At 38.0% G+C, this 26601-nt stretch overlaps 1 protein-coding gene across 1 annotated transcript; it reads left to right on the plus strand.

Moving 5' to 3' along the window:
- The first annotated feature begins 206 nt into the window (after positions 1-206).
- Positions 207-17278, plus strand: DYNAP (dynactin associated protein). The gene is made up of 3 exons (XM_004616166.1): positions 207-308; positions 16012-16095; positions 16922-17278. The coding sequence occupies exons 1-3, from the start codon at positions 207-209 to the stop codon at positions 17276-17278; spliced, it is 543 nt and encodes a 180-aa protein (XP_004616223.1).
- Positions 17279-26601: the final 9323 nt, after the last annotated feature.

Genomic DNA, 26601 nt, shown 5'->3' on the forward strand with positions numbered 1-26601 from the left:
AGACAGAATGCATGAGTCTGGGGGCGACGTGGGTTGCGCAGATTGGAGGCAAGATGGCTCTGACACTGCCTGAACCTCTCACACTCTCCTGAACCCGGCTCACTACCTTGCCTAGACAATGTGTGACTTAGCACACCAGGCATGGAACTCTACGTGTGATTCCTGATGGACATCACCAGCTGTTTTGCTTGCAAGATTTGGACAAAATGGCGTCGCCTGAGCATGGAGAAACCACAGCGGCTGCCACAGCGTTGCTGCCTGCCCTGGCCAGACCAAGTCACAGTGCTTTGGACATAGTCGTGGCGGCAGTATGTGCAGTGGCTCATCCACTGTGGGGTGCTGTTAGTCAACCACCCGGTGACCTGGGAGTCAGTGCAGGTGTTTGACCTGGCACAGACCCTTCTCGATAGGGTCCTGCTCTGCCAGCTGCTCAACAACCTGCAACAACCTGCACTCCATCAACCTCAGGAGGTCAACCTGAGGTCACAGATGTCCCAGGTGCTGCCCAGAGATGCAGGCAGGTGCATGTTTGTCAGAGTGCAGATCGTTACAACATGCCAGTCAACCAAAAGCTTTCATTCTGTAGACCGGGAATACCTGTAAAGGTGATTAGAGGCCCACTCCCAAAGCCTCTGTCCCTCTTGGAGAGCCCAGTAAGCTACTGAGAGTATCTTGCCCGCACAGCAGAGCCTGGCAGGATACCCATGGCGTACTTGATATGCCAAAAACAATAACAATGATAGTTCTCATTCCCCTGACCCTGAAAGCGCCACCAATACACTATCAGGCTACACTAGTACATGACAGGGACAAATGGAGACATTACTGTACCTGCTCGAGCAAATCAATGAACAATGGGATGACAAAAATATAGTAATACAGTGATTATGGGAGGAGGGATAGAGTAATAGTAAAGGTGGTAGGGGGTTTGCCTTGCACATGTCCCGACCTGGGTTTGTTCCCAGCATCCCATATGAGCAATGCCAAGAATATTCCCCGAGTGCAAAGCCAGGAGTAAACCCTGAGTCTCATCAGGTGTGACCCAAGAAGCTCCCCCACCCTCAAAATACATCTAAGTTGTCTGCTAATACATCAGAGGGAACATGTAAGGTGAGGTAGAGGGTATATGTGCCGGGTATTTAGAAGATACTTCCACCCTACACTTAAGGAGTCAGACTCATCAGGACAGTATTAAAAGTGATTGACTCCCTAAGCTCACCTACAATGTGAGAATAAGATGAGAGGCAGTCCAAAATCTGATCCTGGAAATTCAATAACTAGAGGCTGGAGAGAAGACGAGACATGAGCAAGGATAGGTGTTGCATCACCTCCGAGAACTAAAAACAACACTAAGGGAATCGGGGGCCAGCACTGTAGCCTGGTCTATATTCCTCTTTTCAGAGAGTTGACTGACTGAGTAGAAGAAAACAAGATTTCTGGCAATGGGGGAAATGTGCGACCATAAACACACAGGGCAAACAACCACAGGATTTTGAAGGATTTTACACATATCACGTTTGCTTTTTTCCCCTATAGCATCGCATTAACCCATATTTATTAATATCCAGCTAGTACTATGGTTTAAAGATTGAGTGTTTTTTAGTAATAGAAAAATCTGGTCTACATCACCACCTTGACTTAGTACCTGAAAATGTTTGGTAATTATATGGATACTGCATTGAACACCAAGATATCTTTTGGGGTGCTGATAAGCAGTGTGGCTGTTTGTTCGGGTGACTTGGAGAACAGAAGAGTTGCTGTAAGCAGCCACGAAGCATCAGGGTTGTGGTCTAGGTTATCAGGATGCTGACTCACTCCCAGAGCTCCCCTCTCTGGCCTGCCTTTAGGCTTGATTATGAGGCTCTTTTCTTTCTTTCTTTCTTTCTTTCTTTCTTTCTTTCTTTCTTTCTTTCTTTCTTTCTTTCTTTCTTTCTTTCTTTCTTTCTTTCTTTCTTTCTTTCTTTCTTTCTTTCTTTCTTTCTTTCTTTCTTTCTTTCTTTCTTTCTTTCTTTCTTTCTTTCTTTCTTTCTTTCTTTCTTTCTTTCTTTCTTTCTTTCTTTCTTTCTTCATTTAAGACATTAGAGCCTAGCTTCTGAAGCTGTGGGCTGCAACCCCTTATGGGACTGTGTATTCAGTCCCCGAAAATCTGGCATCAGTAAAATCTTCTGAAGGCACAGCAGACAAAATCTGTTACAAAATCAAACACGTCATGAATCAGAGGTGCGCTTACCCAGGTTTTAGGTGCAAAGGAACCACAATCAGAAAAAGCTTAGGAAGCCCTGCTATGGAGAAATGTCTCTCGGAGCTCGGGCGAGGCTGGCTTGTGGGCTGTGATCGTAGAGATGCAGGAAGTCCTGTAGGGTGGAGCAAGGGAAAGACTCTTCCTTAGGCTATGCTACTTGTTTCTCCTATTCACAAGATCCCAGGATGAGAAAAATGAGGCAGCGGGATTAAGATCATGCCTAAAGCCTATCACGATCAGTCATGTGCCGGGACCCTCAGAAATAACCTCTCACCTTGCTGCTCCTTTCTATGTGCTCTCAGTGTTGCTCTTTCTCTTTACCTTTCGAGCTCCAGGATCTCCACCATCTGTTCCTCAGTCACCCATTCATCCAGTAACCTTTTGGAGCAGAGCATTTTCTGGGGACAGTAGCAATTAAGACGGGCAGCATTGACTCAGAGATGATGTGCGAGAGAGAGTCTCAAATTCTAGGTAGGAGCTCTTTGAAGTATATGGAAAGCAAGGGTTGCAGCTGTTTTCGTTGTGACTGCAAATCAGACCTCTAATAGAGCATGCTTAGCTATCTTTTCTCCACTCCCTCCCTTTATTTTATTTATTTATTTATTTCTAATGGAATCTCTGTGAGATATAGTTACAAGTTACAGTTCATTATTGGGTTTCAGTCAAACAATGTTCTAATACACATTCCTTCACCACTATAAATTTCCCAACACCAATGTACTCCGGCCACCCTCCCACCTGCCCCCCAGCCTGCCTTTATGGCAGGCAATTTCTCTCTCTCTCTCTCTCTCTCTCTCACACACACACACACACACACACACACACAAACACACACTCACTCTCTATCTCACTCACTTTCTTTCTGGGCATTATGGTCTGCAATACAAGTACTGAGAGGTTATCATGTATGTCCCTTTACTTTCAGCTCTCAGTTCTTATCCAGAGTGATCAGTTCCAAATATCATTGTCTCACTGGCCCCTTCTCTATCCTAACTGCCCATATCACGCCCTTCCACTTCTGGAAAGATTTCTAGCATGAATCTGAGTGCCTGAGAACAGATTAATGGATAAAGAAACTATGGTACATCTACATAGTGGAATACTATGCAGCCATCAGGAAAAGCAAAGTCATGAAATTCGCTTATAGATGGATGAACATGGAGAGTATCATGCTGAGTGAAATAAGTCAAAAGGTAGACAGACATAGAATGATTGCATTTATTTGTAGTACATAAAAAAGCATAATATGAGACTAATAGCCCAGGCATTAAAAATAAGGGCCATGAAGACTGGTCCACTGATGGAAGCTTGCAAGCTTAGCTATCTTTTTTTTTTGGCTCACACCTGGCAATGCACAGGGGTTACTCCTGGCTCTGCACTCAGGAATCACCCCTGGCGGTGCACAGGGGACCATATGGGATGCTGGGAATTGAACCCAGGTCGGCCAAGTGCAAGGCAAATGCCCCACCCGTTGTGCTATTGCTCCAGCCCAGCTTAGCTATCTTAAGGTTATTATTAACCTCCTTTGTAAAATGTGACCACCATTGTATTTCATTTGCCTATTGTAAGCATTGACACACTTAAAATCCTAACAGGAGTTTTGTAGACGTGAATAAAAGAATAAGAGAGCAACGTCATTACACTGACCTTTGTAATGGATTTAATTTTTGATGCTCAGATACTACTTTTGACTCTGTGCTCTGGCATCACTCCAAGGTGAGACGCTCCATGAGATGCTCTGGCATGCAACATATGTGCTCTGGCTCATTGAGCTATCTCTCTGGCCTCACACAAGATTCATGTTTTGTCCTAAAGGGAACTTCAGTCTTTCTGGTTCATCAGATTTGTAAGTAATTAATTGAATGCTAATATTTTAAGGTTTGATGGTAATATCTTTAATAGGAATTATTTCTAACTATTATTTTAATCTTATTCCACAAAAGGTAATGTGCTCGGAATTGAAAGGCAAACACAGTAGGAGTTTCAAGAGGCTCTTCTAATGCTATGTGGTAAAGGCCGTGTCAGAAATAAGACTCGCATGTCCTGAGAGTTGGCAGAACAGTGGCAGACCTAGAAGTGAGTGACTTCATTTTGTTATTATTTTGGTGACTACCAGGCTTCTTTAGCAAAACCAAATCTAGACGCAGACACTCTTTGATTCCCATATGGGACTTTCCCTTACTGGGAATAATGACTCCCCCAAAATGCTTATGGCCAAATCCTACCCTATAAATGATTCTTCCAATGGAGAGATTTGGCGATTAGTTAAGAAACTTGGATGGGAAGATTATCTTGGTTTAGTGGGTCCCAGTGTAATCACAAGTTTCCTTTAAGAAGGAGGAAGAAAGCAAGAGTTTGTAGTAGCCTGATAATGGTGCAAGAATTAAAGATGGAACAAGGAGATAAGGAACACTGGTACTATTGAGAAACAGAAGCAAGCAAGGAAATGGACCCTCTACAAGAACTTTCCAGACTAATGTAGCAATGCATTCCTTCTCAGTGTAACTCCTTGCTCGTGGGATCTCTTTGGCTATAAGTCCCATTTTCTTTACAAATCAATTGTTATTTGCAGGCATGAGAAGTTGTCTATCTCTGGTTCTTTTCATGTCTCTTATGAAGTAATCTCAAGATGGGTAATAATTGCTGGGATGGCTGAATTACTGTGAACCACCAAATCACTGGCTTATCCTAAAATTGTGACTCACAGAATGACATATCATTTCCCAAGGTCTGTCAGGAATCCCAGGTATCCTGGGCTGGGTTATTTCTTAGGTAACCTGACCATTTAGTATACTTGCCTCCTGTTGACAAAAAAATATGAATATAAATAAATGTTTCACTCTCAGATGCATAACCATTAATTATGATAGAATTCAAATTAAAGCCACATGGATATTTTTATACTTACTGGATTGGAAATAAGTTTTTGAGGTCTGGTTTTCAGATAATTTCAAACATTGGTGATGATATAGAACAATGGTTTGCAGTCTGCAGATATAGAATGGTTGAAAGACTACTTGTCTACCTCCTTGGCTGTCATTATCAGCCATGGACCTGTATTTCATGGCAAGTGTTGATCCACAGGTATTAAAAGGTTGGTGAACACTGATCCAGTACTATGTATACTTTCATACATTCCTTGTAATAAAAAAAGAGTATAAACATTTAAAAATTATTTTGGTGTTTTCTAGTGAATTTGAGGTGTGTGCACCTTGTAACATCACAGGCAAGTTTTAGGATACATGGATAAAATGTTTGTAGGAACATCATTTTCACAGGAATAAGAACAAGTCAATAAATACACAGAAGTGTACAGTTTGATAGTTTACCACTTATGCTTCTGTAGATATGGATTTTTGTTCATTTGTTTTGGGGAGTAGATTTATGGAAATCCTGAGCCAATGATCTGTTATAGTTACCCAGTATTCATTAAAGTTGAGTAAATTGTGTTGTTTATTACTAAAAATCTTTTAATACATTTTGGGGGCCAGAGAGGTAGTACAGCGGGCTAGGAATTTGTCTTGTACGGGGACAACTAGGGTTATAGCCCTGGCACACATAAGGACCTCCATGGCCCACCAAGAATGATCCCTACAAGCAGAGCCAGGAGTAAGCCTTAAGCATCATGGGGTGTAGCTCCCAAAAACAAAACAAAAGATAGGGGTGGTCCATATCCCTGAGGAAATTACATATAAATATCTTTAATTACAATAGCTTGTGCTTAGTCTTAAAGCAGAGTTAGCTTGGGTGCATAAAATATGCAGAGTAGGAGTCACAGGATAAAAATGCTGAAATGCAGAAGGCAATTTAATTCTTTTTTAAAAAGGTGTGTCAAAAGATACAACATCTATCAAATACTGTTACTATGAATAGATGAATTAAAAAATAATTGTGCAGAAATAAAACAAGATGTTATCTGCATACTGACAACATGGGCAAAAAATGAGTAAGTAATGTATGTATATTTAGACCTTGATAAGGAAGCCTATGTCTAACAAATTATCTTGAATTGTCCTGGGTCCTTGAACAAATAACTCAACTGGTTTTTAGTTAGATTGAGTTGCTTACAATTGAGAAAAATGTGTTTTTAATGAAAAACATGTCATAAATTGGAAAGAGAGAAAATCATTTCAGAATAAATGGGTCAAGCATATGTAAATCAGATAATAATTAGATACTATCTCACAGCAGTGAGACTGGCGTGCATCACAAAAGAACAGAAATAATAAGTATTGGGGCTGCAGCCATAGTATAGCAAAGTATAATGTATGTCTTGCACCTGGCTGACACAGGTTCGATCCCCAACATCCTGTATAGTCCCTCAACCAATACCAGGAGTAGTAACTCCTGAGTGCATAGCTACAACCCCTTAACATCTCTGGATGTGACCCAAAAACCAAAAAAAAAAAAAAAAAGAAAAGAAAAGAAATGAAAGAAAGAAAGAGAAAAAAAGAAAAAATGACTTAAAAACAAAAAACCCAACCAACCAACCAAACAAACATAAAAAACCCCAATGAGTGTTGGCATGGATTCAGGGGAAAAAGGAACCTTCATTCACTGCTGGTAGGAATGTTGGCTGATCTAGCCTTTTGGAAAAACAATATGGATACTCCTTAAAAAGCTAGAAATTGAGCTCTCTATATTACCTGGCAATTTCACTTCTTGGTATCTAACCCAAGAGCCCCACAACTCTATTCAAAAAAGATATTTGCACTCCTATGTTAATTGCAAACTATTCACAATAACCCCAAATGACTCAAGTGCCAAAGAAAAGATAGCTTGAGAAAGAAATTATGGTATATGTACACAGTGGAATCCTACTTGATTGTAAGAAAAGATGAAATCAAGCAATTTGCTGTTTCCTATATGAATCTGGAGAGTATCATGCTGAGCGAAGTTTGTCACAGGAGAAGGACAGAAACAGAATATTCTCTCTCATATTCTGGATATGTATTTAAGAGAAAAGCAAAAGCACAAAGGCAACAGATACCGAGAACCGATCTTCAGGAAGTTTTCCATGGGGGAGGGGTTCTGGGATAAATAGGATGTGGGTGGACACTGGGACAATGATGGAGGGAAATGAACACTGGTGGGGATGAGATGCAAGAAACCCTAGGATTAGGAATATTGCAAAGTACCTACAATAAAATTAAAAAGCATAAATGAATAAAAAAATAAAATAAATATGGGAGAAAGCAGATATTGATTTTAAATGTACTCAGGGGACAATTATTGAAAACTTAAAATATAAAAAACAGTGTAAACTTCTAAGTTTGTTTTAACTTTTAAATCAAAACGAATGCTCTTTCAACAAAAACAGGAAAACAAAATAACTTGTTTTAAAAGTTACATGCACACCTTATGTACATTGTAGCATTTACAGTAGCTGAAATTGTTTGGAACAATCTAGATGCACATTGACAAATAAATGGACAAAGAGGTGATATATACACATAATAGGACACTACCCAGCCATTTAAGAAGACAGTGTCTAAAGGGAATTATATCAAATAAAATAAACCAGAGGCAGAATGACAAACATTATATAATTTAACTCAAATTTGGAGAATCAGAAATTGAACTATTTCCTTTTGACTTCTGGCTGAGTTTCAGAGCTGAGACGTGGAAATGCCCCCATTATCCATCTCATTTTTCACTATTATTTACTGCTCTGAACAGCTGCTATATCTGGGGTTTAAAATTGTCTCCTTAATCTTGATGCATGGATAAACTTTTTAATTTAAGATATATTTACAGTAGAACTAAGAAATTTAATTTCCCTCATTTCTCCTAAGAATCCTGAACCATTACCTCTACTTACATTTGTGAATTAAGCAAACTGAATAAATGGCACAATAAATCTAGGTAGATGCAGAGTCGTTGCTATGTTCCAATGCCTCATGATTCTGACTTATTTTTTTGGTGAACCAAGATATTTTTTATTGAAGAAAAATTTATTTAGAAAGATTTGAGGGGATAGAAAGAAAGAAATATATATTCAAGAAAGAACAGAGGCGTCCTCAGAGTGGAAGAAAGCAAAAAGAGGAAGATACATAGAAAGAATACTTCTAAAAAATGTTATTTTTAAAAAATGTATTCTCAAGGGAGAACATGGACTTGAAAAGAGCAAGCCAATTCTGACTAATTTTAATCAGCTTTATTTTCAGTACCTGGAAATGAGAAAGGTCCTGCCCTTTGTCACTCCTGAGGAATAATATTTTGGTTCCTGGTGGAGGAACCAAACAACATTTTGATTCCAAGGTCAAGATGGAGAACAATCTTTGAGAACAAAGCAAAAAGGCTCAGGAATGAGACCTTAGACAAGACCAAAAAATTGAAGATTCAAGTTCAAGGATTGACAATAGTTTACATGCTTGCTGAACCAGAGGACAAACTAGAGAAAGACGTGAGGGGATAGAAAGAGAGAAAATTCAGGAGTCTCCAGAGTAGAACAAAAGTAGAAGAGAAAGACACACACTCGGAGAGAATCTATTTTTTTTAAAAGTCATTTTAAAGTATTTTCTCAAGGAATTGAAAAGAGCAAGCCAATTCTGCTTAATTTTAATCAACTTTTTTTTTTACTAAGTAGCAAGAAAATTGGAACAGTTCTTGCCCTTGTCATCCATCACCGACCAACAACATTTTCATCTTTGAACAATCTTCAAGAATGAAGAAAGAAAGGCATGAGACCTGAGAGCAGACCAAAAATTTTGGATTCAAGTTCAAGAATTGACAATAGTTTATATACTTGAAGAACCAGAGGGCAAACCAGAAGATGAATATGGGTTCAAAGATACACAATGACTGATGCAAAAAATCTGGCGCTGCAATGCAATCCAAGTTCCCAACCGAGAAGCTTTTAAGTGCCACAGTCCCCAAAGCTTTCATGAAGCCAAGCGGAAACCTCAGGATTAGAAGCGATTTCGTCTAGTGTTGATAGAGGAGACAACATCAACCAAATTACAGCCCTAATTACCTTAAAGCCATTACATTTTCACCAGGGCACAAGTCAAGCAAGTGCCTCATTTTCTATTTGATTCTTGCTGCGCCATCAGGTCTTGACACCGGAAGTTTCTAGACATCAGTCAAGCCTAGACCAAAGGCAAATGGACCTTGCAGATGACTTGCCTAGAGTAATTCCAGATTTTTATGACTGCAGAAGAATGGTAGAAAATTGGAGAAAATCCATAATGACTTGTGTAATGTGAATTTTGTTAGAGCTTGTCTCGTATGTACTCGTCTTATATGTACTTATTAACTCAGAGACATTTTCACTTGCAGTTGAATTTATAAATAAATGCCATATTATCATAATCAGTTCAAAGATAGAATATTTCCAAATTCCCTTCCTGTGATGTCCGGTTATAATTCAACTTTTCTCCACCTCCTGCAAGGTAACTACTATTATGAGTTTTAATGGCACGACAGCACAGCGGTAGCTTTTGCCTTGCACGCAGCCAACCCGAGTTGGATTCCTCCACCTCTCTCGGAGAGCTCTCCGAGTTACCGAGAGTGTCTCGCCTGCATGGCAGAGCCTGGCAAGCTATCCGTGGCGTATTCAATATGCCAAAAACAGTAACAACAAGTCTCAAAATGGAGACATTATTGGTGCCTGCGCGAGCAAATTGATGAGCAATGAGATGACAGTGACAGTGATATTAATCATCCTCCCTAACACACATTTCTGTGTGTATCTCTAACAAGTACTTCAGTCTTAGTACGTCTCTAGTCCCTACTACCTTATATTTGTGAGACTCAAATATCTAATATACTAAGCAGTAATTTTGATGATCCCATTTTACATTTTGTTGTAACAAACAATATAAAATAAATTATTTCATGCTTTCTATGGGGGTAGGCTTGCAGGTGGGGGATATGGGAAATTGGGGACAATGGTAAGGGAAGGTCACACTGGTGATAAGCTGTTGCTTATCTAAGAAGCTTTGTATTGATCATTTAAATCTGAATGATAATCTAGCTGAATTAAATATTCTTGGTGAGGTTTTCATTTCACTTGTTTGTTTTGCTATATCTCACTATTCTCTTCTGGCTCAGAGAGACTCATTTGATAGATCGGCGGTGAATCTAATTGGCATGTGATTTCCTTTTTCGATCATGCTGCTTTCAGTATTCTGTCTCTATCTTTGGCTTTTCATTCTGGTTATAATGTCTTGGGGTTTGTCTATTTGGGTTTATTTTTGCAGGGACCCTTTAAGCCTCTTGGACCCTAATGACTGAATTTATCAACTCTGGGAAATTCTGATGTATGATGTTTTTAGTGATGATTTATCAAATTTGTCTTTATCAGGTGATTTATATATGGTTCCTCTTGAACTCACCCTCTGGTTCTCAGATGTGCTACTCATTTCTTTTGAGACTTCTGTCGGCTGTTTTTTAGAGGTTTTTTTGGTGCATCTCATCTTGGAAGCTCATCAGTCTTTTCCTCAGCTGCAATTATTCTGCTGTTCTGATCTTCTATTGACTTAAAATTTTTTTTTTAATTGAATCACGGTGAGGACAGTTACAAAGCTCTCAGGTTTAAGTCTCAGTCATACAATGATCAAACACCCATCCCTTCACCAGTGCACATGTTTCACCACCAAGAACCCCAGTGTACCCCTCATCCCACTCCTCACCCTGCCTGCGTAGCAGATGATTTTCACTTTACTCTCTCTTTACTTTGATTACATTCAATGTTTGGACAGAAAAACCATTATTATTATTATTATTATTATTTATTTATTGTTAAAAATTTTATTGAATCACCATGAGATTGCTACAAGCTTTCATGTTTGGGTTACAATCTCACAATGATCGAACATCCATCCCTCCACCAGTGCACATTCCCCACCACCAATATCCCGGGTATACCCCCCCCCTTTCCCACCCTCCCCCTGCTTCCATGGCAGACAATATTCCCCATACTCTCTCTCTACTTTTGGGCATTATGGCTTGCAACACAGACACTGAGAGGTCATCATGCTTGGTCCATTATCTACTTTCGGCATGCATCTCCCATTCCAACTGGTTCCTCCAGCCATCATTTTTTTAGTGATCCCTTCTCTATTCCATTTGCCTTCTCCCCCCCCCCCCGCTCATGAAGTAGGATTCCAGCTATGGGGCAATCCTCCTGGCCCTTGTATCTACTGTCCTTGAGTGTCAGCCTCATATGATGTTATTCTATACTCCATAAATGAATGCAGTCCTTCTATGTCTATCCCTCTCTTTATGACTCATTTCACTTAGCATGATACTCTCCATGTCTATCCATTTACAAGCAAATTTCATGACTTTGTCTCTCCTAACAACTGCATAGTATTCCATTGTGTAGATGTACCAAAGTTTCTTTAACCAGTCATCTGTTCTAGGGCACTTGGGTTGTTTCCAGATTTTGGCTATTATGAATAGTGCTGCAATGAACATATAGGTACAGATGTCATTTCTACTGTGCTTTTTTGCATCCTTGGGATATATTCCCAGAAGTAGTATTGTAGGGACATATGGAAGCTCAAATTCTAGTATTTGAATGACTGTCTATATTGTTTTCCAGTAAGGCTGGACCAGTTGGCATTCCCACCAACAGTGAAAGAGTGTCCATTTTTCCCTACATCCACACCAGCACTGTGTAAGCTCTGAACACAACTGGAGGTGGCCCAAATTGTTATTTTTGGGCCACTTCCAGCTGTGCTCAGAGCTTACTCCTGCCTCTTTGCTCAGGGACTTGGATGTGCATTCAAAGATCACTCCTGGCAGTGCTCAGGGGACGATATGGGATGCTGAAGATCAAACACAGATCGGCTGTGTTCAAGGCAAAGGCTCTATCTACTGTGCTATTGCTTGCTCTGTCTGTAGTTAATTTTAAGTTCATTGAAGATGGTTATTTTTGTCTTCTGACTTTCACTCTTGCTTTGGAGGGGTCATATAACATTTTAATATAATATAGCAAGCTACATTAAAAATATGTGGGAAGTTTGTTCTTAATGCCAGCTTTCCTAGGTGCTTTGTCTCATTCTTTATCAGTCTGCATTAGATACCACTGAGAAGTTTAGTACGATAAAGAATCTGAGTTAGCGGACCATTTCACAATAGGGGGTTTAGAAACAACCAGAGAAACTGAATTAATGAGTTAGGACTTGCCTGTGCCCAAAGACAAAAAAACGGTAAGCACTAATCTTAAGGTAAGGCATCGTCATTTAATGTTTGCCTAATGAGAAATCCCGAGATTAAGAATTCAATCACGTAACCGTATTTTAGGAATATATCTCTTACACACAAGGAGACTTGTCTGCTCTTGAAACAGGATATGTTGCAATTCTAATAATATTTTGGAAATTCACATTACTAACCCTTTCCCAAAGTTGTTGGCTAATAGGAAATGTGTAATAAAAGGATCTTTAAGGTCTTCTATTCTCTATTCTGTTTTGTATTATACCTTGTCAAAGGGTCAACACTCAGATTGGCAGGAAAAACTTATTGCCCATTCCATCTTTTGCATAATGTACATTTTAACTTGTAAGAAGCAGAAAAACACCAGGCATTCTTTCTTTTCTTGTTCCCATTTATCTAAAAGATTAGGATATAATTCTTACATAGCCTAAAGCAATATATAGTGAAGAAGCTGATGAGATTTGCCTAACATAATCCTTGATTCTTAGTCAAGAACTACTGAAATGTAATACTTCCTCTTTTTATATTTTTACTCTATCTTAAGTAACATAATATTCTTTTTCTCCTTGTTTATTTTAGTATTGTCACTTATATTAGTAGCAGGGTAGTTATTACTTGCCATTCACTTAAATTTATCATGATCTAATAATCTCAATATTGTCTAATTTTTGGACAGTTTCGACCTTAGTCATCACCATAATCCTTCTATTTGCTTAAGCACAGAACTCTGCAATATTCATAATTAAGGAGTGGCCTTGTGGGCTTTTAAAAAGCAAAATCCAAATTCCTAACCTGTGAGAAATCAAGTTTCAGTTATTTCTTTAAAAGTTTAGTGAAATAAGAAGGGCAAGGGTTCACATCTGTTCAGAATCCTGGAGACATTCTAGCAGTTTAGATAATCTCTGCACATTGTTTTTTTGATGGCAGCCAATGTTTTATTTTTCCCAAATAACATAAATCGTGTACTTTGTGGTTGAATTTGGACAGTTTCCCAGAAAATAGATGACTATTGTTTTCCATAATCCAGAATGAATAAATAAAAAGTAATTAGTTTAACATAAATCTAGTATTTCCTAATTTCTAATCCCAAAGTGAGTGCAGGCATCTTTGGAGCAGCATTGAAGATACCAGAACTTTCGGGATGGACAGAAAACAACAGCGGCAAACTATGGATATTGAACAAAATGCAACTGAGATGGTGAGTGTTGAGAATGCCTGACAATATCCTTTATGGCCAATATTCTTACTCACAACATTCAGTTTTTAGCCCTTCAAGAAAAGTTAAGCTCCTTTCCTCTCCTATGTTTGCTAGTACAGGATTGCTATAGGGATTGCTAAATTTTGATTTTTATAGCAGAAAACAATGGTAGACAATTAATAATAGACAAAGTTTTAATAGAAGACTTTAAATGTTATGTTGGTAGCAGATATTAACAGGGCTATTTAGATGTTTATATATTTTGCTCCAATTCAATAAAAACATTTGTTTTCATGGACCTATTGGTATTTAAAGTAGTAGTTGATGGATAATGTCTCATGACTGAGGGAATTGCACTTAAAATGTGTACCTCTAACAAAAAAATAAATCAAATTTACTAGTAGGTATAAAGGGTTTTTTTTTTCTTTGACCATTTAAATAAATCTGGATCTTTATGTAAAAGTCCTTACTTGTTGCTGGTGTCAGAATTAGAGACTGAATTCACATTTCTCACACAGTTTTTTTCATTATTAGATATTACATTTCCAAAAACTAGAGTTGTAAATTCAAAAAAATGAAAAAATGCAAATTGATGAAAACTCACACAAGTTTTTAGTTTGTACAAGTTCTAATTGTCATGAAATGAGTGTCCATATTTTGAATACTGTTATTTGTAAGTAAATGTAAACTAATTGAAGGTACTTATATGTATACTCTAGAATTTCTTTAAACTTGTCTTTATCCTATAGTCTATCCATGAAACTGATTACTAAATATCTTCATCTATTATTTCTTATTGCATCAAATCAGTGAATTGAATGTGTTTATATTTTGCATTATTATACCTAAGTTGGAAACAAGAAAGAAATTATTAATATGAAATGAAAGGTGAAACAATTATATATTAAATTATGCATTTAAAAACATTCCTAGGAAAGAAAAATGAATCTTATAGTTTATGTCAGCTTGCATATCTGAAACAAATGAGGAGGAAAAAAACCAAAGATAGGATTGGGTATAATAACTGCTTTACAACTTGAAGGTTCATTTGTGATCATTTGTGGGATTAAATAACAGACTATCATAATCTTAATTTGTAGATTTGTCTTATTTTAAGGAAGTTGTAAAATGTTGCTGTATTAATATTGTAATATTTATATCATACCATTTGATGTCCTTTTTCTTAATAAATGAGTTATTGTGTTCATCTAGAATGCCAAAAATATTTATGCAATTCAGTCTACCAATTCAGTTGATTAATTATGCTAGAATACTGAGATTTTGAGAAAAGAAGAAATGATTAGAAATTCTTACTTTTTACTAACATGACAAATATACCTTTTTAAATCCCCAAATAAATGTAGCCACATTTTAAAAGCCACTGGTAGAGATATATATCTGCATATTTGAAAACATTTGGGAAAAATAGAAATTTCTTGTAAAATATGATCATCTTTGATCCATTACTTTCAGAAAAATCAATTAAAATTACGCTTCCTTTACCTTTGTCCTCTGCCATTTAATTTTATTCTTTAGGTTAAATTAATTTTGCCACGTAATTTTTGGGAGGTGAATTTTACTCAAGGCTTTTCTCTACAAATTCTGTAGAGACCTTCATGAAAATTCAAAAGACTGAGAGCTTAGACAACTGACGTTTTTAAATTAATCAACTTTTTGATCATTAGTAAAGTTTTATAAATTTTATATAATTTATGTTACTGTTAAGATCAGTTTCTACTATTCATACATGCACATGAAACAACAATATAAAACATTATATAGACATCTTATATTTTAATTATCAGTTAAGTAGTTGTTACTTTTGATATAATTTGATTCTATGGGATTTTATTTATACAATCACATCATCTAGAAATAACAAATTTTATTTTCTATTTTTATTATTTCTATATACTCATTACAGCTTCTAGAAAAATTATCTAATATTTCTGGTAGAAGATAGTTCACTCTTCTGAATTTAAAGGAATCTGAGTATCTATTTTTGATGCTTCACTCTTGATGTGGCTATTGTTCTGAGATAAACTTTATATCACATTCTTTTACTTTTAGCTCTTAGATATTTGTAGTATTTGTTTTTGTCAGAGCTGGTTGCTAAAGCTTTGTTAAATGTTCCATGGACATCTGTGGAGACAATCATTAAATTTTCCTTCTTTGTTCATTTTGGTGAAAAAGAATGTATTTGTATCATTCATACCATTGGACCATTACTGAAGATTCAGATTCTTTGAGCATGTGGTTGTGTCTCATTTGATGTATGCTGGATTCATTTCATTTTCAAATGTATTTTAGATACTTTTGTTCCTAGAAAAAAATGAACTTTTTCATCCTTAGTAAGTGCTCAAGGTTATGTATTTATAGTTACTTAAAAATTCTTTCTCTGCAGTTACCCAGAAATCCATACTGCTCAAATGAAGGCCCACCACACTGTGGCTGTAAATTTCCCAATGTGACCCTCCAGCCGCAGTGGGTAAGACTAGGGACCTGGGGACGGTGGGACATCGGGTGAGAGAGAGCAGGCAGGCCCTGCGCTCTTGGTCCCTCTGCGGACCAATACTGTCCTTTCACCCTTCTTTGGCCACCTGCCCTGTACTTCTGCATTGCCATTCTGCTGTCTTCTGGCTATCATGCGTCCTGTGACCCCTAAAAGTTTCTTCTTGCTGTTTTCTATTTGTTTAGACCGTGTTCCAGTCAGAGACAATTATTTTTCTATTTAGTCTTTCCAAATCTCACGAACTTCCATTTATTATTGTTCACGAAATAAAAATGTATTTAACAAATAATTTGCTAATTATAAAGTCTCAGCACCTGAGGTGAAAATGGGAAACAATCAGTGAGACAAGAATATCTGCAATTTTACATCACCCAAAGATAATCAGCCTAAATTTTTGACATGCCTTTTCATTATTTTCTACCATGGGAAGTAATTTAATAATATATTAATTTAATGTGATATATTTATGAGGTTAAAACATTTGCATAGAAAGGAAGCTTTATTGCTTTATTTATTGTTTAATTTAAAAGGGATAATTATTGGGCTAGTTTATCTTCATGGATAAAATAGACATAAAATACACATGGATAAAACACACGCATACACATACACACACCTGTGGACAAAGTGTGTGTATGTGTATGTATGTGAGTGTGTGTGCGTGTTTGAGATATAGGGAAAGAGAGAGAGAATAATTATACATGTAAATGGCAACATTTGGTATAATAAAAAGATTAGTTTTACTGTAGTTGAAATCACCATTACGTAATTTTCTAAAATCCCATTTTACAATCCCTTACAGGTCGCATCAAAGCCATGGTCTCTCTGGAAAACATTTCTGGTGTGTCTGTTGGCTTGTCTAATTGCAACAACCCTAGTTGTTTTGGTCTTATATTTTGTCCACTTCGGCAAAGCCCCCAACAATGGTAACAGCATCATCATTCACACAGATGGAAAGTCCACCCATGTCACCTGCATCTTTGATTCGGCCTCACCGACCCAGTCAGAACCTCAGACCACCTTCTCTACCACACCTGAGGCAAATCAGAGCTCTACAACCCTGCTGAGCACTGTCTACTATCCAACACCTACTGGACCACCATCTACGGTGCCGACTGTCAAAACCACGGTGGATCATGAAGTGGAAATTGAAGAATGATGTTTTGAGTCCTCAGCCTGCTCCAAAGCAAATCAACATCCGTTCTCTGAAAAAGCCTTGTCCACAGTGTTCTCTTCTCCCTGCCAAGAAGTTCCAATGTGTTTGGCTTCGTGAGATCTTGTGTCTCTTGCTCAATTATTTGCTGAATTCCCAGATGGTAATGACTCAGTGTTGGACCTCCTCATGTCCAAATAACTGGAAAAGAAAAATTTCAATGAAGTCTAACTTATCCAGCCTGGGGCCTAGAGTTTTCTTTGTATTCCTCCCAAAACAACAACTTCATTTATCACTAATAAGAATTTCAACGGCTAAAAAGGTTTCCAGCTGGATCCTGACCTTAACTCTCTGTATGTTGCTTCTTTTCATTGTTTGTAGGAGGCACTCCTTAGCCATGCTCAGGATATTAAAGACTGTTCTTCCTGGAAATTCTGATTCTAAGCCAATTAGGCCTGAGCACGTGTTCAGGCCCTGTGGTTCTGGAGATTACGTGGGTTACCCCACAGTGCTCAGGAAGGTTTCCAAAGACAAGTTCAGAAGTTTGGGGTCCTCCAGGGCTATCCCCTGCAGTACTGGGGGACCATGTGGTAGCATGTGGTGCTGGGTTGGCTGCATGCAAGGCCTACGCTTTAACCCTAAGCTTTCTCTCAGAGTCCTCTATGTTAATTCTTAAGTCAGTATTGAATACCTTGTTGATTGTCTCCAAATCTTGATAATTTTCAGTGATTGGAAAATGTGCAATTAATGTGGCTAATGAGTACAAAGACTGGAGTGATAGCACAGCGGGTAGGGCATTTGCCTTGCATGCAGCCGACCCAAGTTTGATTCCTCCATCCCTCTCAAAGAGCCCAGCAAGCTACCGAAAGTATTCCACTTGCATGGCAGAGCCTGGCAAGCTACTCGTGGCATATTCAATATGGCGAAAACAGTAACAACAAGTCTCACAATGTAGACGTTACTGGTGCCTGCTTGAGCAAATTGATGAACAACGGGATGACAGTGCCTCAGTGCCACAGTGCTACAATGAGCAAAAAATGTTGAGTCTGGGAACAGAACTGTAGGATATTTGCGTTCCATGTATGTGACCCTGGGTTCAATCCCTGACATCACAAAAGCATAAATTATAACTAATATAGTTCCTCATATTAGGAAATTCAGAAATGAGATCAAGGTTAAGATAACTAAGGAAGATTTCAGAGAAGGATTGGAGGTTGTTAAAGGGTTAAAGGGTTGGATTTAAGTAGAGATATTAAAATAGAAAATGAGAGACTCAAACAATTTTAATTTGAAACTACACTCAGAAACACATCACATGTCGCAAGAGATGAATTTTATTTATCTGTACTTTTCATAGGTTAATGTTTTTTCTCAGTCTCTAAGCTCCTGATTTTTAAAAAAGTGTTCTTATTTGGTGGGTATGTGGCAGTTTGGAGCATACCTGGCAGTACTGAAGGGGTATTCTTTGACTCTGTGGTCAGGAGTGATTCCTGGAGTGTTCTGGAAACCATATGTGATGCTGGGGATTTGAACTGGGGTCAGCTATCTTCAAAGCAAGTGACTTACCTCCTGTACTATGTCTCCAGGCCCCAAACTGGACTTTTAAGTTGTTTTATGCTTCATAGGGCAACTGTTAGTGCACATTATTTTTGATTCTTATTCAAGGTCACTTACATTCTGAGCATTTAATGTTTACAAGAAGGATGTGTACATTCTATCTAGAAGATGACAGAGTTTAATCAACCTGATGATTCCAACTAGACCTCCAAATACTGAGAAAGGGAAGATATCGAGAGAAATGGGAAAGTTTTAGTGAAACTCAGACCCAATCAATGAGTTGACAATAGAGCCTGACCATCAATTTAAAACTTCTAATTTTTCTTGTACACAATTAGGGGTTCTCAAAGTGTTTTTTCATACTGTTTCTGTTTTTTTGTTCTGAAGAGGTTTTCTAAAGCAAAATATTTTTATTCTATAAAGCTCGAGATTGATTTTCTATGGTAAGAATAGAACATTTAGGAGTTGGGAAGATTGCTAAACATGTTGGAGTAACACACTTTGCATGTGTGATTTGATCCCTAGCACTACATGGTTCCCTAAGTGCTACTGGGAATACTGAGCTGGAGGTGGTGTGCCCCTTTAGTTGCATTGACAAACATAAGACATACAGAGGTAGCAGAAAACAAGGAAGAAGTGCAGGACGTACCAATAGCAGGCAGACTGTGAGAGTACATGGTTCAGTTAACTGTTCTACAATAAGGTCAATAGTCTTCACCATTGAAGAAAGAACTAAAGGCCAGTACAGCTAAAACTAATCCCATAGAGATTTATCTAGCCTTTACTACATAGGTATTCATAAATTTTAGAGGCTAGTCAGCTACACTTACAATTCTTGTTCACATTAGAGCCTGGAAGCTGCACCAGTGAATATCCCAGACTTTTGAGCTACTTGGAGTGGAAAGTGCCAGCTTGACAAAACAAAAAAACAAAGAATTTGTAACACTTATATAGAAAAACAGCAGATTTTTTTTAAAAAAATCACAATAAGAGAGAAAAAAAAACAGAAACAACAGAACCACAAGGAAAACAGTAAGGTAGAATGAGTAAGTCCTTACTTATCAATAATTACAGGAATTATTAAATTGAATCCCAAAGTTCAAAAATGTATAATGCATAGATGGTCAAAAAAATGAGCAAACTAACAAACATACAAAATTACTGACCATACAGAAGAACTTATAAGAGTTAATGAGACATTTCAGCATTAAGGATACAGATAGGCCTAAGGTGAAGACATGGACAAAACCATCCATTTACAGAGTAAACAAAACAAAGCAACAACACTTATTTGAAACATAACAGAGTATAAGTCAAAAATAGTAGCAAGAAACAAAACAAAATTATCTTATGTTAAAAGAAGCAACTCATCAAGAAACTATAACAATCACAAACCTAAATGCAACTCAACATCAGAGTGCCTGAATAGTACATTCTAACAGTTCAGTAAATAGTGGGAAACTTAATCATTCCCCTTTAAACAACTAATACGTCAAAAGACAGAAAACACTGGATTTGAATCTTTCCTTAGTATTTCTTTCCTTCCCTTTTGCTGCTGTTGTTGTCATTGTGGCTGTGTGCCAGGGGCTTAGACTCTTAGTTTCTGTGTCCTAGGGATCACTCCTGATAGTGGCTCTAGTGGTATATTCCCAATTTACAAGCCCCACTGCATCACACTAATACCCAAACAGAGCAGAAGAAAAATTTGGAAACCAATGTGCCTATTATATATTAAAAAAAGTAAAAAAATAGAAAAGCAAATTAAGCAGTACAATAACAAGATCATGGTATAGCACAATAAAATGATCATATACCATGACCAAAAAAAATATTTTCCTTAACAGGAAAGAAGTCTATCAACAAAATGAAAAGGCACTGTTCAGAAAGGAAAAAAAACAGGGCCAGAGCTATAGTACTGTGGGAGGGTGCTTGCCTTGAATGCAGCCAGCCTGAGTTCAATCTTCTGCACCTCATATGGTCTGATCCTGCCAGAAGTGACCCCTGAGCCAGAAGCAAGCACTAAGCACTACTGGGTGTGGCCCAAAAGACCAAAAAGGGGAAATAATGGCAGAAAATTACAAATTATACATATGATAAGGGATTAGTATACAAAATATATAAAGAACTAAGACAAAACAAAACACTTCAAATGAACACCTTGATTTAAAATATGACAGAGAAACTGGACAGACCACTTCCTAAAGAAGACAGTAGAGGTTAACAGGTATAAGAAAGGTGACCCTGTTGCTAACAATTATTGACTCACATCACTAGGCACTGGTGGTGTCTTCCACACCAATAATCATGAAGAATGTGAAACACACCGCAGGGAGATGTCATCTCATGGCAATGAGAACAGCTATTAGCAAAGAGGTAAGATACAGTATGTGATGAAGAAGAAGAAACCCAGTGCACTGTTAATGGAAATGCGGTTTGGCACATGTTTGAAGGAAAACAGGACAGTGGTTCCTCCAAAAACTACAAGTGGAACTCTCCTATGATCCAGCAATCCCATTTCTGGATATTTATCCTGAGAAAATGGAAGCCAGTGCTTTGCAAACCTCTTTAACTTCATGCTCGTGGCAGCACTCGTCACGGTCTAGTCCATAGGTGGAAACAAGGGGCCCTTTCACGCATAAATGCATGAATAAAATGTGGCATATAAACCAAATGGAATTTTTCAACCACAAAAAAAGGTCAATATTGCCATTGGTGACACTATAAATGGGCCTTGAGACGTTACACTAAGTGAAACAAACCAAAGACAAATGATCTCACTTATATGCGGTAATCTAAAATCTCAAACAAAAAAGGAAAAGAAAATCAAGCTTATAGTAAGGGAAAAGATTGAGAGATGCTAGAGGCAAGGGGCTGTGTGCAACAGATGATGGGATCAAGGGGCGCAAGCGTCCAGCTATAAAGGCCGTGGGAATGTAGGATCCTGCGTGCCCACTACTATTAACAGTGCTGCATTAGCTATTTGAAAGTTCTGAAGACAGTAATATTTTTAAGCTATCACCATAAGATAAAACCTGAAATTATGGATGGTGAAGGATATGAACTGACCTAATGTGGCTATTTTATGATATAAACATTTCAAATCATTAAGATAATCATTTTGATGAGAATTCATGACATCTTTTCCACAGCGGAATGAATATATTTGAGGTGTACTTTTATTTTTTAAAAATACCATAAACACAGATTCATCTTTATTTAATTGTATTTGTTTCTAATTTGAAGCTGACAGTGGATGGGGTAGATTATCATTGACTATTTACTACACAATGAACTTTTTTTCTTTTTGTGTCATACCTGGCAATGCACAGGGGTTACTCCTGGCTCTGCCCTCAGAAGTTACTCCTGGTGGTGCTCAGGGGACCATTTAGGATGCTGGGATTCGAACTGGATGGGCTGCATGCAAGGCAAACGCTATTGGGACAGCCCCCAGTAAGTGTCATTTTCACAGGCTTGAGAGGATTTACTTGGGCTTCTGTCCTTGTCTGCATATACAGCTGAATTCTTTGGCTTTCCCATTGTTCTAAGGATTTTTGTGGGCGTGGAGTGGAGCTTTTTATCCCTAATTATCTGAGTACCAATTTGTGTGGTGAAAAACTGTCTGTTCTTCACTAAAAGGCCTCTGTTATTCAGACTATTTCCATTGCTCTGTAAAGATATTTCAGTGGAACATGCAGGCAGAGGTCTAGTTCCTGCCTTTTACGTTGCAGAATATTTATGGGTATCTTGGCACGAGAGGCCCTATGGTTTCCCAGTTGCCGCTGAGTGTGTGTGCTGTGGGTGAAATACAATAATCATAGATGATAAAGGGTATCCCTGAGGCCCCAGGATGCATGGGGCTAACTTTGCCCGTGTGAAGTGAGGTTGGGTGGGCGGATTTCCGATCGGGTCACCGCCCCCGGGGTGAAGGGATTTAAATTGGCTGCGCTGTCAGTCAGGCAGGGTCAGGCCAGAGAGGCTCACAGGGGTCCCCGTGCAGTTCCATGACGCTGGGGGCTGCTCCAAATCCCTAATTTCAGTATGAACCCTGTATAGTTTTAAAATCTCTCTCTCTTTTTTGGGGCGAGTGGGGGTTCACACCGGCAATGCATAGGGGTTACTCCTGGCTCTGCACTCAGGAATGCAGTGCTCACGGCGGTGCTCACGGGACTATCTGGGATGCTAGGAATCGAATACGGGTCGGCCAGGTGCTAAGGCAAACGCCTTCCCCGCTGTGCTATCGCTCCAAGCCCTTAACATCTCTTTTTATAAATGTTCTGGCAGTTACAGAATTCTTGCAGTGTCTAATGGTTGTGAGTCAGGTACAGTCAATTACAGCGTCAAAGTGAGCTCGCTCCAAGTGCCAGCCACACCTGATGAGGAATCAGAGGCAGGAGTTTCACCCGGCACAGATGGGCATCCCAGGTTCCTCCTGGGAGCAGTGGGATCATGCCTTCTGCTTGCGTGTATCCGCACGTGAACCCAGCCCTGTGCCTCAGACGGAGAAATTTCAGGGCAAACACTTGATCTGTTAAGGCGCTGGCTATATCCCAGGAACAGAAAGCAGCAAGAGATCATGGAAATGATCCCATTTAAAAGCTTCCCTTTTGAGATGAAAGACTTGAAGCTAGAATAAACCTGGACAAGTGCTGGGTGTGTTCAGACATAGTATAAAGGACTCGAATCCTGTTATCTGTCCCGGAGAGCATTAGTGGTGAAGCTGACATTACACAAACTCAGGTCTTGAATTCAACAGAAACACAAAATCTTTTGCTTCACATTTTCTGACTTGTGGTTTTATTTTCTTCCTATGTGATGAATGAGTTTAACTCAGATTTTATTAACAGTGATGTCATTGTTATGATTTATTTCCATCTGGGGAGAAAGTTATGTCCTACTATGTCATTCTACTCTCTGATTTCTTTGTCAAAATTTCACTTTTCATTTGTTTCTGGGAACCAGATTATCTTCTGGGTTTCAAAGAACACATTATGTTTGTCAGTGCTGTGTATAAAATGCTTAAGTTCTAAAATCAGGCAGTCTGGATTTGAAATCTTGGTCTCTCAGTAATGGTGTGATCTTTGGAAAATTATTTAGTTTCTCTGTATCTCAGTTTCCTTATCTAAAATGGAGATTACATAACCACCTATTTCAAAGGGTAATTGTGAAGAGATAGATTAGTATATGGAAAGTAGTTAGTAAAACATCTGGAAAATGTTTAGTAAATGTTAGTGGGTGTTAATCAATATGAGGCTAGTGTGAATACATTTTTGTGTAAATGAAATAAAAAAAAACTATTCAAAGGGGAGAGAAAGCTAACATGTTCAAAGGAAACTGTTTATGAGAAAAATGCAATATTTTCCAGAGAAACAAGAAAACTCTTAAGAGCAAAAGAATTACACTTGCCCCAAAGTAGGCATTTAGGTAGAATGACGATGTGATTTTCCTCTTACTACCTAGCATACTTCTGGTCATGTCTCTTCCTTTAACTAAGGATTGATAAATATTTAGAAATTTACAACCAATATTGACACTTGACCAAGAAAAATGGTACAAAATAGTGGAAGCTTCTGGAAAAGCATTATTATATTTATTTTAAGACTGACTGGTGGTTAGGGACTTGGTTTAATTTAAAAGTACATGTAGCAAAATCTTGTAGTCAAGCTTTGGGAAGACACTAAACACATTTTCTGAAAGTGAAAAGAGTTTACAAATATTAGCTATATTGTAAAAATTATGTGGATCAATGAGGAGCACATTTGTAAAGAAAATTGGTGTTTTTAAAAATTGTATTTATATTAATGAATATGTATGTTTCATTGTATCTTAACTGATATAGCACTTAATATTCTCACAGTTCATTTTTTCCAAGCAGATATTTGTAAATATATGTATTCAAACCAATTAATCTTGATAGATGGACTCAATTACACTGGTTATGGGGATGGTTAGGATAGAAAGATCAATTCAAATAATTCTTTATGTCTCTCTTTTCTCTGGAAGAATGTGCTTATCATGCCAAGACTTCTCATAAAGAAATGGCAACATATTCAAAAGAGCATCTCGTACCATTTTCTCTCTAAATTAGTAGTATGCAAATGACAGACCCCTTCCTGTATAAGAAAACATTGGCTTAATGAAGAGTGCTTCCTCCACCCAACAAATAGGTACCCATGAGAGAATCTTTCAAAATTATTGGACATCAATTTCCTGTATACAACGAGAGCATTGGGATTTTTTCCTAAAACTTTTGAAGATAGAGTGACATCAAGTGTATGAAAGCATTTTGCAACTATGAAGGTCTAGACCAGTAAAGATTTATGATATTTTGATCTCTACTCATTTTAGCAGATGAAGAGCTAGAAGGACTTTTAGCTTCAGATGAAATAGAGTGCAGTTTTTCTAGAGGAAGGAAGCTGTCCATTGTTTTTAGTAATAAGGGCATTTGGGGTAGAGAGACTTTGAAACCTCATTGCCCGTGTAGGCTGTAACCTTACCTTAACCCTATGCTAACTAAGTCTTGGATTCCTGGTCTAGAAATTAGACAAGACAGTTGCATGTAACATGTAAAGTTGAACTTTATCAGATCATGAAACTTTGGGTTTTTTTTGTTCTTGTTGAATTTTATTGTTTGTTTATTTAAAGGGGTTATACCTAGTGTGGCTGTAGGGGCTGATCTGTCTCTCTACAGGGGTTGAATATGATAATGTTTGGGAAACCTTACATGTGCTAGGGATTGAGCCCAGGTTTCCTGTGTGTAATACATACTCTTAGCATGTTTCACTACCTCTCGAGCCCAGAAACATGTGCTTAATGCAGTCATTTGCTATGAATTCAACATAAATTCTCAATAAATATTGTAACCAACATAAACATTTTACTAGCTGTAGAAAAATTAGTATCTATGAATATTTCAGATGACTTGGCTTCAATCAGCAGACATATTTTGGCCCTCACTTAAAGTGGCTCTTGAAATAAAAAAGCTCAAAGATATTTTTTGATTTAGGAATCAAGAAATTTATACAATAAAAGTATACCATTGTTAAGTATAACTGAATGCTTCCTAACCATCAACAAGAAAACAGGATGTTCATGTCAGTTTACCAAGAATTAGAAAAGTTTTCCTCTCTGGATCAAGTTCTCAAAACTGGCTCTGTTCAACCATCATCATTAGCAGTGTCTTAAACTTGTAAGAAATATAAATTTCCAGAGATCTTCGTAGATACAATAAATTAGAAGCTTGGGGTTCTGTCCAGCAATCTGAGTACTAACAAATTCTCTTCTGATTCTGGAGTTTAAGAATCTCTGCTTCAATATCCCTCCCACCTCCCAACCCATCCCCCTACCCCCCACCCCCCAACCCCCGCCTCTGTGGCAGGGCATTCCCTTTTGTTCTCTCTCTCTCCTTTTGGGTGTTGTGGTCCAAAATAGGGGTATTGAGTGGCCATCGTGTTCAATCTATAATCTACTTTCAGCACGCATCTCCCCTCCTGAGTGGGTCCTCCAACCAGAGCTTACTTGATGTTCCCTTCTCTATCTGAATTCACTAATTAATAAATAATAAATTAATTTAAAAAAAAGAATCTCTGCTTCAAGAGTTAGTAACTTATCTACTTGGTGATCTGGAATGCTTGTCTTGAAAGTTCTCCCCTATTTGGAACCACTCAAAAAGTACACTTTAACTACCTTGTTTTATATCTACCAGTATAAAAATGTCAGTGTCAATTTTGGAGAAAGGGAGGAAACTTAACTTCCAGGATACATTTATTCATTTG

Source organism: Sorex araneus, chromosome 2, assembly GCF_027595985.1.
Source record: "Sorex araneus isolate mSorAra2 chromosome 2, mSorAra2.pri, whole genome shotgun sequence".
Taxonomy (NCBI): domain Eukaryota; kingdom Metazoa; phylum Chordata; class Mammalia; order Eulipotyphla; family Soricidae; genus Sorex; species Sorex araneus.

Excerpts from the sequence above, each read along its gene's own strand:
- DYNAP (XM_004616166.1), top strand. The coding sequence starts at position 207 with ATGGCGTCGCCTGAGCATGGAGAAACCACAGCGGCTGCCACAGCGTTG. Across the intron at positions 309-16,011 it reads TGGACATAGTCGTGGCGGCA|TTACCCAGAAATCCATACTG; the intron begins GTATGTGCAGTG and ends CTTTCTCTGCAG. Across the intron at positions 16,096-16,921 it reads TGACCCTCCAGCCGCAGTGG|GTCGCATCAAAGCCATGGTC; the intron begins GTAAGACTAGGG and ends AATCCCTTACAG.